The sequence below is a fragment of the Neltuma alba genome, unplaced genomic scaffold (genome assembly GCF_004799145.2).
Source record: "Neltuma alba isolate B1F8T4 unplaced genomic scaffold, ASM479914v2 tig00000836_pilon, whole genome shotgun sequence".
Lineage (NCBI taxonomy): Eukaryota > Viridiplantae > Streptophyta > Magnoliopsida > Fabales > Fabaceae > Neltuma > Neltuma alba.
In genome coordinates, this window is record NW_021632215.1 from 17,594 (window position 1) to 30,398 (window position 12,805).

The 12,805-nt window shown below is 36.7% G+C and overlaps 2 protein-coding genes across 4 annotated transcripts; one reads left to right on the plus strand and one right to left on the minus strand.

Annotated features, from left to right (window-relative positions):
• The first annotated feature begins 297 nt into the window (after window positions 1-297).
• On the plus strand, window positions 298-1,817 carry LOC114746674 (60S ribosomal protein L36-3). Its single transcript, XM_028934922.1, has 3 exons — window positions 298-594; window positions 1,195-1,394; window positions 1,517-1,817. Exons 1-3 carry the CDS (start codon window positions 493-495, stop codon window positions 1,545-1,547), a joined length of 333 nt encoding a protein of 110 aa, XP_028790755.1. The 5' UTR covers window positions 298-492; the 3' UTR covers window positions 1,548-1,817.
• Window positions 1,818-4,446: 2,629 nt separating this feature from the next.
• LOC114746657 (uncharacterized) lies at window positions 4,447-12,661 on the minus strand. Of its 3 annotated transcripts, none has more exons than XM_028934901.1 (10): window positions 12,222-12,661; window positions 11,523-11,591; window positions 9,062-10,029; window positions 7,514-7,602; window positions 7,288-7,391; window positions 7,089-7,188; window positions 6,793-6,868; window positions 6,574-6,688; window positions 5,864-6,395; window positions 4,447-5,313 (listed from the first exon to the last, which is right to left on the minus strand). In XM_028934901.1, the coding sequence occupies exons 1-10, from the start codon at window positions 12,523-12,525 to the stop codon at window positions 4,821-4,823; spliced, it is 2,850 nt and encodes a 949-aa protein (XP_028790734.1). In that variant the 5' UTR covers window positions 12,526-12,661; the 3' UTR covers window positions 4,447-4,820. The 3 variants fall into 3 exon arrangements, with proteins under 3 accessions (XP_028790734.1, XP_028790724.1, XP_028790742.1); XM_028934891.1 differs by having other exon boundaries at window positions 11,505-11,591; XM_028934909.1 differs by having other exon boundaries at window positions 11,505-11,602; window positions 12,222-12,335.
• Window positions 12,662-12,805: the final 144 nt, after the last annotated feature.

A 12,805-nucleotide genomic window follows, 5' to 3' on the forward strand; every position in this document is an offset into this window, starting at 1 on the left:
AAAAAAAATATTTTTTCCATTTTATCAAATAAGAGGCTCCCTCCGAGAAATTGACCATTAATGCTATTTGGGCCGGATACAATGGGCCATTGCCGAACCGAAATATTCAACCCACTTTTTTCCACGGCCGGTTTGTGAATCCCCGTTTCCCGGACCTGCGGCTTCACTATAAAACTAATCAGAAACATAAACCCTAGTTCTTTCATCTCCAGCCTCAGAGGCAGATCAAGGTAGGTACGCTGCGGTCGGTTTCTCCGATTTCTGATTGATGCTTAATATGTGCCCTTCCTATATATGTCTTGCTTGTCTTAGTCCTTGTTGTTTTCATTTTACCATGCTGCTTCGTGGCAATTTCTTAGGATTAGTTTAACTATTGCTGTGGGTAGGTGCTTTCAAAGCTGGTTTCCGTTTTGCCCTGTCCTCTTACGTTCTTATTTCAACAAGAAAATGTGCATTGTCCTAAACTAAACGCGTTTTTTATTTTTAAAGGCAATGGCTCCGAAACAGCCGAGTACGGGTTTATTTGTTGGATTGAACAAGGGTCACATTGTGACCAAGAAGGAATTGGCTCCACGCCCGTCAGATCGCAAAGGGGTAAGTTGACTTCGTATGGCACTAATGTTTAAAGCAATCGCAGCCCATCACATTTGAATTTTTAGAACGATGATTAGGTACACTATACGACCAAATATTAAAGATGTTTAGGTTTTGGTGGTTTTTATAGTGGGATTGAATAATTTTTTTGGATTAAATTTTCATTCTAGTTGATGAAGCAGCTCATTGGGTTTTTTGGATTAATTTTTGTAATGCCCACAGTAGTGCTCCGAAATTGGAGAATTCAAAATATTGATAGTAATTAACAATATCTGTATTGTTACAATTTATTAAATTTCAACATCCTAGTTCATTTCTTTTCAACCCTTCAGAAAATGCTTTATTTTATCCTTCCATGGATCTGCTTTAAGGAAATTTGAGTACCGAGGATGCTGGTGTTCCTTCAACTAGTTTTTTTATCTCGCCAAATCCTAATACAGTTGCTGCCACCATCCATTAAACGTATAGATGGAACAAATCATTATTAGTGCTAAATCCTTTTATCATTCTAACTGGATGAAAGGGTTTCTAATCAGTTGAAAACGTTGATTATGTTCTCTTGCTTTCACTTGGGGCTCACAATTATTTTGATCGAAACAGAAAACCAGCAAGAGGGTACACTTTGTAAGGAGTATTATCCGTGAAGTTGCTGGCTTTGCTCCCTATGAGAAGAGGATTACAGAGCTTTTGAAGGTTGGTAAGGATAAGAGGGCATTGAAAGTGGCAAAGAGAAGGTTGGGTACCCACAAGAGAGCTAAGAAGAAGCGTGAGGAGATGTCAAACGTGCTCCGAAAGATGAGGTTGGCTATGTTCTTGTCTTGATGTTATCTCTAATCTTTCTGTGTACCAGATGATATTTTTGCTTCCTGTTGATAGATCTGTTGATATTGAGTACTGTTTTTTTTTCCTCACCCTTTTGCAGGGCTGGTGGAGCCAGTGACAAAAAGAAGTGAGACCTGCGTCCTCTAGTACCAAATTTACTAGAATGTGTCATTTCAGTTCTTGTAGTTGCCCGCGGGTTTTGTTTAATTCATTGTCGTAAAGCGAGACTTGTTTTAGAAATTTTGGTTTTTAGCTCGAGACATGAGAAATGGAGGTTACCATAGTAATGTTTTTTCTTGAAGTCTTAGCGTATACTGCATCACCATTTTTTAACATCTGAATGTTGCCATTGGTGTCTCTGCCTGATGATGAGTTAAATCAACTTAATCCTTTCACATGCATATATGTTGATGATGCTTCCTAACTGGGGACGTTCCTGATTAGGTCATGTTCTTTGCCAATTAATTTTTGTTCAGAGCTTAAAAATTTTGTTAACTGAAGTAGGGGTTTTGTTGACCTTCAAAATTGGAGGTTTGTAGATAGAGTTTATGAAATTGAATTGATTTTAAAAGTCTTTAAATATACTGAGTTTCCTTTCTTCTCATGAAACGTGCATCTCTCCTATTTTTTCATTCTCCACCCATTTCAAAGCTCCAATCATTGCGTTCAATTTAGAAGTATTTGATTGAAGAAATCAATTTTTTCCCAAAAATTATCTGATGTCGGATTACGTACTACATTAAGTGAAGCTTTTAACATTTCTATGGTGGAAGTTGACATTTTGGGAGATACGAATTGTAATATAACTATTTGTTTTCCAACCAAAACAATAAACTCATTTGATAAACGTATAATAATTTACGATTATGGTTGGCTCGTCTCTTTCTTTATAAATCAAGATAAGGAATCATTAAAATTTCTAACCCTTTGTACCAGTCATTAGCATCCTTCGCATTCCTTTCATTCAACCAAAAACACCCCATCCCTCCTATTGCCTCCATACAACGAAACACACCATCGGTGAGAGTATAAGCATTATAATCTTTTTCCTTTGCCAATAATTAAGAAAATGGAGCTCTTTTTTCTTTTTAAATAAAAATAATAATGAGCAAGTTCAAAAACATGAAGGGTGTGTTTGGTTGGAGGGGAGGGGAGGGAAAATGAGCCCCTCCCCTCATTTGGTTAAAAATTTTGGAGGGGAGGGGAGCTAAAATGTCCCCTCCCCTCCCTCCTCCCATTTTGGCTCCCCTCCAAATTGGGGGTTTTTGGAGGGGAGTCAAAATTTTGGACCATTATGCCCTTATGATTTTTTTAATATTCTACATCTACCCATAAAATATATTATATAATATTTATTTCAAAAAAAAATATATTATCCTAAGTAAAAAAATAAAAAATATATACATTATTATAATTAAAAATATATTATAAAAATTATTAAAAATAAAAATTATTTAAATAAAAAATTATAATATTATAAAATTAATTGTTTTTTATAAATAGATTATTTATTAAATATATTTTAAAGCTGGAAAAAAAAGATAGCCTAAAGAAAATAAAATTTCATTTTTCTTAGAGCATATAAAATTTGTTAATTTGATTATTTTAAATATATTATTATATTAATTAGAATGAAAAATTACTATACCAATTTTTTAATACACATATTAACATGATAAGACTGAATTTTGATTAAATTATATAATTTAAATTAAGATGTAAATTAATTTATATAATATATCAATAAAAACATAAACTAATATATAAGGGTAAAATGGTAAATTGATTATTACTATCCCTCCCCTCCCCTCCTTGAACCAAACAAGGGATCATTGAATACCCTCCCCTCCCTTTCTTTTTAATCAAACCAAACAAAGTGAGGATGAAACCTCCCCTCCCCTCCCCTCCCTCCCTCCCTCCCTCCCTCAAACCAAACAGGCCCGAAAGGTACAAAACAAAATAGAAACGGCATTCATCCAGGACGTGGGCACTGGGCTTTGCATGACAATCATGTCTAAGGTGACGAGCTCCTTTAGCCAGATAGTCTGCAAAGTGTTTTCCGGGGTGCATATCTGATTTCAACGTGCATTCTAAATACTATCTCCTATTTTTAATATAATAATTATATAACTAATTCATAAATATTAAAAAAATTACTTAAATTATTTATTTGTAATAAATATGTTTTCTTTCTTAAAATATTCTTCTTGTTTTTTTTTTTGGCCAATCATGTGCATTAAAACTACTCTTTAATAGAAACATTTTATGAAGACTACTTTGGGGGGAAAAAAATATAGGACACAAAGTGAACTGAAGTTTTATACTACTTCCGATCCTAAATATAAGAGCTAATTAATTAATTTGAGTATATTAAGAAAATAAATTAAGTTAGTTATTTGTAATAAAATTTTTTTAAAACATCTTTATTAATCAATTGTATTGGCTAGAATTATCATTATTAGAGGGACTATTTTTGGAAAAAGATGAATAAATGAGAGTCAAAATAGATTGAGATCTTATATTTAGAACCAAAATAAAAATCAAACGAGATTTTATATTAATAACCGAAAGTAGTATTTAAGATCAAATTAAATATCTAATTAATTTTTATATTAAAAGCCTGAGGTAGTATATCTCTTGCCGCATTTATCTCTACTCTTAATGGATAATTAGATCCTCCATCTATCATCATCAGTTGGATGGTTTCCAATGAATTAGTATATATGACTCAGCACCTTACTAAAAACATCTTGCTTACATAGTTGGAGGCCAGTCAAAAGGGCAAGAAAACCTGTACGAATTGACTGGGTAAAAGCCAGCTTCTTTTGAAATCCCCGGAGCCATTCCCAAATTGCGGTTCCCCAACTGAAGTTGGATTGACAAAAAATCTAGTAGTCTATTAACCACAAGTACTCACAACCTTGTTTAAAATTTGACCAATCATTCCTTCATTTCTTGGTCCACGGCAGTCGGCAGGTAAGAGTAGCATATTAACAGACCGCTCATGCTCAACAGTAAAACAAAAATAAATAAATAAATAAATAAAGTTCGCCTTTATTATTAAGATAAGGTTTGGGGTTTATTATGCAACTTTCGACTAGTATTCTTTACATGGTAAAGATTTTGTTACAGAAAATCCCCAGTGACATGAGCTCCAGAGCGGAACCAATAAAGACACTGCTAAAAATACAGGAGATTATTGTTACACTTAATTTCCCACTACCCTCAATTATACAAAACATCACAAGAATTTGAGAAAACTTCCCAGCGACAGTTTGAACTGCCAATTTTCCCGTGGACATGTCTGGTACACAATAAGGCATACCAACCATCGACTGAGTAGATTAAAGGTACATCATTGGCTTACTGCTAACAACTCTGTTATTGTAAGAGAAAAAGAAAGATTATGTCTTAAACTTTTGGGTGAGCTTCTCAACCCCCTCCCTACAATCTCCAGCAACTCGCTTGGCCCCTTCTTTGACTGAAAATCCAAATTCGACAGCACTTTGCCGCAACTCGTGCGCTGACTTAGCTGCCTTGGCAACAGCAACTTCTCCGAATTCTTCAGCCTGTTTTCCAGTTTTGGATGCCCATTGCTTCAAGTTAGATATGAAATGAGAAATCACGTGGACAATCCTGTCAATCACATCTCTAGATCTCCCTCCAACATCTGCTGCCATTCTTTTAAGTTTACCCAGTAAGTTCTCAGCCCTGAGAACTGTTTCTTGAACTGGAAACTGCTTCCCTGCATTGAGCCACGTAACTTCAGCAGAGGCCTCCTTGCGGAGGTCATCATCAACAACCACTTTGATGCCGTGCCTCTCCCAACGTTCTCGAGCCTCTTCCAAGGCTCTAGCATGTTCTCTTACCCGTTTAGCCTCATCCTCCGCCCAAGTCCTAGACACATGATTACCATGCTTCAATCAAAAAGAGGCATAATGATGTCTCTATGTTTAGGTTAACAGGAATCAGAATTACATAATACGCCAAATGCACAAGTAAAATTGCTCTATTTTGCATTCCAAATCAGTTTAAACTTTACAGTCTTGACAAGCAACAGTGAGGGAGAATAAAAATGTTAAGCACTAATCGAATTGATTTTAACATTCAACATCAACAAACATCTGCAATTCCCTTTTCCTTGAAAAATCACTTAAATTTGAAGAAACATATTACGAGACATGGGGTTTTGAGTTCATATGGTAAGAAACCAAAAGCATTTACAAGTAACTGGACAATTGATCTCCAGACACTTCAGCTGTAAGGAATGTGACAGGAAAATTTTGCAGTAAATTTGCAAAACACTTTCAGCAAAGTGGAAGCAAAGTTTCACAAGCAGGCTTCTTACATTATCTTTGCGTTTAAAATTTGCATGAATCGAAACCAAAATTGAACCAGTGAATGCTGACCAAACGTAATTTAATTGCCCTTAGTCCCACAAGTTTACCTGGCCATGGACAAGGCTTTCCGTTCTACCTCTAGTTCATATTGTAAGCGGGCAATTTCCTTGTTTTCAACTTCTGCTTGCTCCCGAAGCTTGATAACCCTTTCTTTTTCATGAGTTATTTCTACCTTGTCATTCATAAGGCTCTGTAATTGATCCTCAACCTCATGTCTTAGCTTTGAGTAAACCTCCATTTCTGATTCAATAGCAGTGCGCTCCTTCATCAAGGCAATATTTTCTTCTTCTCTCTCAGCTCTTAACCTTTCCAACTCTCGTGTTGCCTCTTCAGCCATTCTTTCAACAGCATTAATCTTCTCCCTCTCAATGGAAAGCTCCTGTTCAAAACTTGCATTGATATCCTTCTCAACTTGAGCGACTAAAGCACTATGTGCTGCAACCGCATTTTCAGCCATAGATTCTGCTTCAATTCGAGCAAGCTCTTCACCAACAATGTCAGAAGCATCTCCCGTTGAAAGAGCAACAGCTGCCTGGGCTTTTGTTACTGGCTTATCTGGCTGGAACAGTCGTGTATAACCTGGAACATGCCCCACCAAAAAATGAAAAGAAACAAAGAAACAAACCAAAAGCAGGTAAGAAACTGCCTACAAAGAAAGAACAGGGGGGGGGGGATTCACTAAAATAAGCAAAACAATCATTACAAACCATATGGTGGAACATTTTAAAAGAGACTATAGAAGGAAAAAATGACACACCAAATGCAAGAGCTATTATTCCTTGCTCCCCAGCAGATATGTCAGCTACAAGCGCAGGGCATGCATCAAGGTGTATCCTGTCAGTGTCTATAAAGCCAGAAATTTGGTATAGTGTCTGCCCCTCAGTCCATGGAATTGATGCAAACTAATTCATCAGTTACATGATAACTAGAATAAAAGAATAGCCTATATGTGAGACAAGTCAATAACATAGCAAACCTTTCTGTCAGCTTCAGGAAGTTGTCTCTTGTCTAAGGCCCTTTTCCAGCTAACAAGATCCTGGCGTGATAATGGGCTACATAAAAGAACAAGGGAAACACAAAACCTTAAGGTCAGATTTAAACATGAAAACACATCTGAAACAGAAGAGAAGACACCATTTGTGACAAAATAGGAAGAAATATTATGAGTAACAGTTAAATTTTGAGAAAAATTATAAGGACATCTTAGATAATTGCATTGCTCTAAAAGAAAAAGATAACCATAAATCAGAAATCCGAGTTTACTAAGTATACCTTTCAGGCGAGAAGCAAAATGGCCTCTGGCCTTCCTCTGCAAACAGCTGTGTATCAGATCTTGAAAGCCTGCTTTCAATCAGTCCGGCTTCTGCCAAGCCTGAAACATCATAATGTTTAGACATAATATACTAGAAGAAAGTCATTTCTAGTGATAAGTTATGCTGTTTAAACATCAGTTACAGTAATCAACTCTCACCTTGTATAGAAGAAAAATCAGGGTCTTCAGGAGTGATGTCATCAAAAGCAAGCTCAGTAACATTCTCTATATACATAGCAGGATAGACTTTTGAAATTGTACTCCTAAACATAACAAAAAAGACACATTTATAGCTACAATATGCACACTCCGAAAAATAATTAGCCGAGTCCATTTCTTGCTATTCAAATGTTAAAGTTGTAGCATCAACAAACAAAAGAATTACCTTGAAAGAGCACTGCTAGCAGAGACCAACCAACGACCATATTCACGACGGGTGCATATTTCATTGGGCTGAACATCAGGTTCAATGACCTGTAGGTTTAGTCGTTTTAAGTAAACAAACATAAAATTTTGTCATCTTACTATGATTATACCAATGTTTTAAAAACTAGACCGGATATCAAACTCAAAATGCCAGCAATTCATATAAGAAAATAACCATATGCACTTATATATATATATATATATATATATATAAAAGAAATAAATTCATGATAAGTCTAATCACTAACATAATAACACCACAATATATAAAGTTTATAACGGAATAACATCATGTGGCTACAAATGGTTTGAAAATATATTAGACTTTTCATAGGTTCAATTTTATTTTCATTTTTTTTAAAGGTTTTTTTTTAATTGCACTGCTATAAAACCAGCAATGTTATATGGTAGTCAGTGTTGGGCTTTAAAAGGACAACATGAACATAAAGTGACAATTGTCGAGATGAGAATGCTGAGATGGATGTATGATCATACAAGAAAAGACAGGATTCGTAATGAACATATCTGTGAAAAAGTTGGAGTGGCTGCTATTGATGAAAAAATGGTAAAAAAACCGTTTGAGATAGTTTGGTCATGTGCAAAGGAGGCCTTTGGATGCGCCAGTGAGAAGCATTGACCAAAGAGTATAGAGTCCTCTAAAAAAGAGTAGAGGAAGACCAAAGACAACACTTAATAAAGTTATTGAATGAAATCTTTCAATTAACAATATATCCAAAGTTTTGGCTTTAGATAGAGCTCACAATCCATACAGCTAACCCCACTTAATGGAATAAGGCTTTGTTGTTGTTGTATAGGTTTTTAATTTTTTTTTTTTCCAGCACTTTTTCCACCAGGCCGAAAAAGGATCCAATTTTCTAAAAATATTCCAGTTCCCAATCTAATTTATGGTTTTGGCTCAATGGCACCTAGGCTCTGGTCCAACTTGAGTCAATCATAAAAACGGTTTTTTTAATCCAAACCGAGTCATTAGCACCTTAATGGGTCTGGCCAAAGGTCTGGTTCTTCAATTAATGGATTATACTAATATTGTCAAGGAATCATTGCACCCAAAAGCTTAAGCTGTTGGGAGAATCCCAAAATTAGTTTTGTCCCTTTCACCTATATTTTAAACATAGCCCAATGTGAATATCCTTCGGGCTTGAAGCACATATTAAGTACAGGCCTGCCAATGCCTTGTACTGAAATTTAACTTAATTAGAAAACTATTAATTATTAAACTGTTGGCCACTTGATCTAAGAGCTTTGAAATAAAGCATTCTTGCTCAAGTTGGAAATGTTAAGAGAAGGCTGAAGAGCCATCCTAATTTAAATTTCCAAAAATCATTTATTGATATCTTGAAAATAAAAAATAATAGAAGTAAATAAGTGATATAATTACAACAAATCCATTAATGCGACTTTCAAAATTCTTGGCAGCATTTCTTTTGCTTCAGAAAAAAATATTAGAGTTACTATCCTCTCTGAAAAAATGAGTGCAAGGATATACCTTTAATGCTTGCAATGCTGCAAGTGCTTGTCCTTGAACTTGATCAACAGCTGCAGGAACCAGAACCTTGCCAGGAGGCACAGGTACAGCTGCTGAAACTATTGATGGAGCAGGAATACCAGGAGAAGAGAAAAAGACGCCAGAATTAGGAGATTCAGATTGAATTTTGCTTGTCTCAATAAGACTGTCTCTATCTTGATGCTTGTCAGAAATCTGCTCTTGCAGAGATGACTCATCTGCATCAGCTGAGACCTGTGGCATTTTGTTCAAGTTCTCTATATCATTTTGAGGATAAGTTTCAACATCTGGAATGGTACTTGTCTGTGTATTGACTGCAACATTAACAGTGTCAATATTATTGGGTGGCTCGGCAACGGAACTAGAAGAACTTTTTGGAATTGTGGACCTTCCACTGCCATTTGAGGTAGTCAGTTCATCCTTCTGCTCAGTATTGAGGGGTATTGGATCAGCATCATAGTTGTTCACTGGTTCAACGTTGACTGGGTTCTCTTCAAGTTCAGCAGTTGATACTGCAGAATCTATAGCTTGGTTGCTATCAAAATCTTGAAGTCCAAAATGACTGGAAGAGTGAACAGCATTTTCTGATTCAGGAATGCTGAGTGGCCCGGGATCAGAATTGGGAACAGCCAAGTCATTGTCAAAATCTGGCTCGTGTGGCAACACTTCTTGACTGGATGCATTTGTGCCATTGACAAGCTTTTCATGATCATATAGCAATTTGGAACCTGAATCAGAATGGTCAGCAATTCCATTGTTGCCGGGAATCTGATCAAACACAGGAGCTGTACCATCCCTGGAGATATCTGTTTGATCTTCCGTGTTGCCATTTTCAGGTTCCACCTTGTTGTTTGCATTCACATGTCCCGTAACTTCATTATTATGATCATCAGAAGTCAAGACTGTCTCCTGCTGCACTGTCAGAGGCTCCATTTTTTTCTGTTTCGCTCCTGCAAACAGTCATACAGAAACTAGTATGTTTAATATGTAGAATGTAAATTTGGTCATGTAAGGGTATGATCTAAAGAAGGTAATTACAAAACAGTCTGAAATTCTCACTGCAGGTGTATATAGGATGCAGCAATTACGTGATTATTTCTAGATGCAAGGGTGACGCCTCTATGACAAATTATGATCAGGGACATTAGAGAATAATGATTAATGGCATAACCAAAATAGAAAGAACTAATGAATACAATATCTACAATCCTAACAGTCTTAACACTCTCTCCCTCAAGGCAGTGATGGTAATCCTCCATGCGAAGCTTGATGATTGAGTTCTAGAAGACAAAATTAAATAACCCTTTTGGAACCACATCTGCAAGTTCCTCAGCAAAAGAAACATAACAATGAAGGCCACAAATGGCAAAAAGAAAAAAAAGGTTGCATCCCAGAAAAATTGAAGGCTATATAAACAGTATAAAAAAAGCCTAGTGACAATGGACGGAGCTAATGAAAGCCATAGACGGCAAAAAGTTGTCCTTGTAGCAATACAAACAGAGAAGATATCCAAGAAAAATGGTGGTCATCACTAAAACAAACAAAAGGCAATGAATACTATTAATAGTGAAAAGGGTAGTGTCAAAATATTGATGAAGGCCACAAACGAGACTCTGAGCGTTTGCCAGAAAGGCCAATAACATCTTGCGTTTCATGGTTGAGGCAATTGCACAAGTTGATAGCTTGTTCATGTTGCATCCAACAGCCCCAAAATTTATTTCATTGAGGAAGATTCGGAAGGTGACAAAGGTGAAGAACAAAGGATGTCACCAACCAAAAAATGAAGCACATAGGATTACAGTATCAAAAACCACAAACAAGGCCCAACTAAGGAGGGTAAAGGACTGGGATAGACCAAACGAAGGTCAGTGACCACTTCTGGTTATTCCATGGCAGACCGTGACAGCACTTCTGGAGTACAAAGTTGGTCTCATCAACATAAGTTAGCCAGTTGGCAAGTTTGTGGAGGTTATTGAAGTGTTTGGATCAGAAAAGGACTAGACAAACAGCAAAAGCTTGCTTCAATAGCAATGAAGGGAATAGTGATGCTAAAAGTTGCATTGATCACTGGAAAAAGGCTGACTGGAGGAGAAGGAGCAGAGCTTCGCTAAATAGGCTCCAACCCTGAAAACTATCAAGGTTTGTGTCCCTCTCTAGCCAAGCTCACATGCTATGACAAAAAATTTGAGATTCTCACTTCAGATGTATATAGAATGAGGCAACTACAGAAGTATTTACAGACAAAAAGGGAAGGGATTCTAAGGTCATTATAATTAGGGACATAAGGGAACAATGAAATAATTAAAATAGAAATAACTAAAAATTACATCATTATCAATTCCAAAAATGCTAAAAGCCAATGTCAACTTACAAGCCTATATGACGCAAGTTATTCATATTTAAAAAGCAAATAAAGACTACTTACTGGAAATATTTCGCTTACTGAGAGAAAAGGCTGCAAAGGTCAGCCCTGTAAGAAGGAGAACTCCAGCAACTCCTGCTCCCACAACTCCTGAAAGCAAGCTACTTCAAAAGTGATAAGTAGTCTATTGAAATAGATTACAAATGGAACTGTGGAACAGCTATGTGTAGCAAAATGTCATAGGTTTAGTAAATCTTGTCTTGTACATAGAATTTCGGACCCATAACTGCATGCATACATCTTTCACCTTTTTTCGAATTAAAATTTATTCCGACAAGCCAGAGTCTTCCAATTCAGAATGAACTACATGCAAATTAGTCTAGTAACAAAGCGATCCCAGCAAGGGCAGTATAGTAACCATGCATTTCACAAAGAACATATGATTTACAAAATCTCGTCAATGGCCAGTTCTTCTGAAAAAGATGATGAAAAACCATCAGTAAGATAATATATATATATAAATATATATATATATATATATATATATATGTAACACGCAGAGATGATGGAGATTCAGAAACAAGTCACAAAAGAACTCCGCTCAGTACAATCCCTTCGATATTGGAAGACATTCAATAAGTTTTTCTTCACATCTCGATCTTAAGCCAGTGGCCAATAACATAGACAATGCACCCTATGAACCAGTCCAAAAATTTTCCAATGTTTTCAACCGCCATAAAGAAGTATAGAGAGATCAAATAGTTCCAGAGCTACCCTCACCTCCGTATGGTGACTTCTTGTGAGAATTGGCAGACTGTTCTTCACCCTCTGAATTGGACCACCCAGAAAAGCCGTCAATCTTCGAATCCACCCCGACCCACGAACCCTCTATAGGAGTCCTCTCCAATCCATTCCCATTCCCATTCCCTCCTCCGTCTTGAGCAACACACAGCAGGCGAAACCGACGGTCCCAGTTGCCCACTCGTGACTGTAAAGTCGCCGGGTATTTCCTTCGATTCCCACATTTTAAAGCTAATCGGAGCTGGAGAGAGCTCGGAGACCACGTAGCCGTGATCGAAGCCATGAAAGATTGAACCTTCGCGGGAGATGAATGCAAGAAATGAGCAGAGAAAGAGAGGGACTGCGTTTGGCAGAGAAGATGGAAAATGGGGCAGGAAGAAAATTAGACAGATAAAGTATTAAGGTGAAGATATGGAGATTACATCAAGGAATAATTATATAGAGGTATATACTGTATGCTCGGATTCCCCTCTCTCTGCGCTATCTCTTGGATGACAACATGTGTTTTCCAGTTTGATTTTGCGTTAGAACTCTGGGCTTGTACGCACTCAAAAAAGGCGATG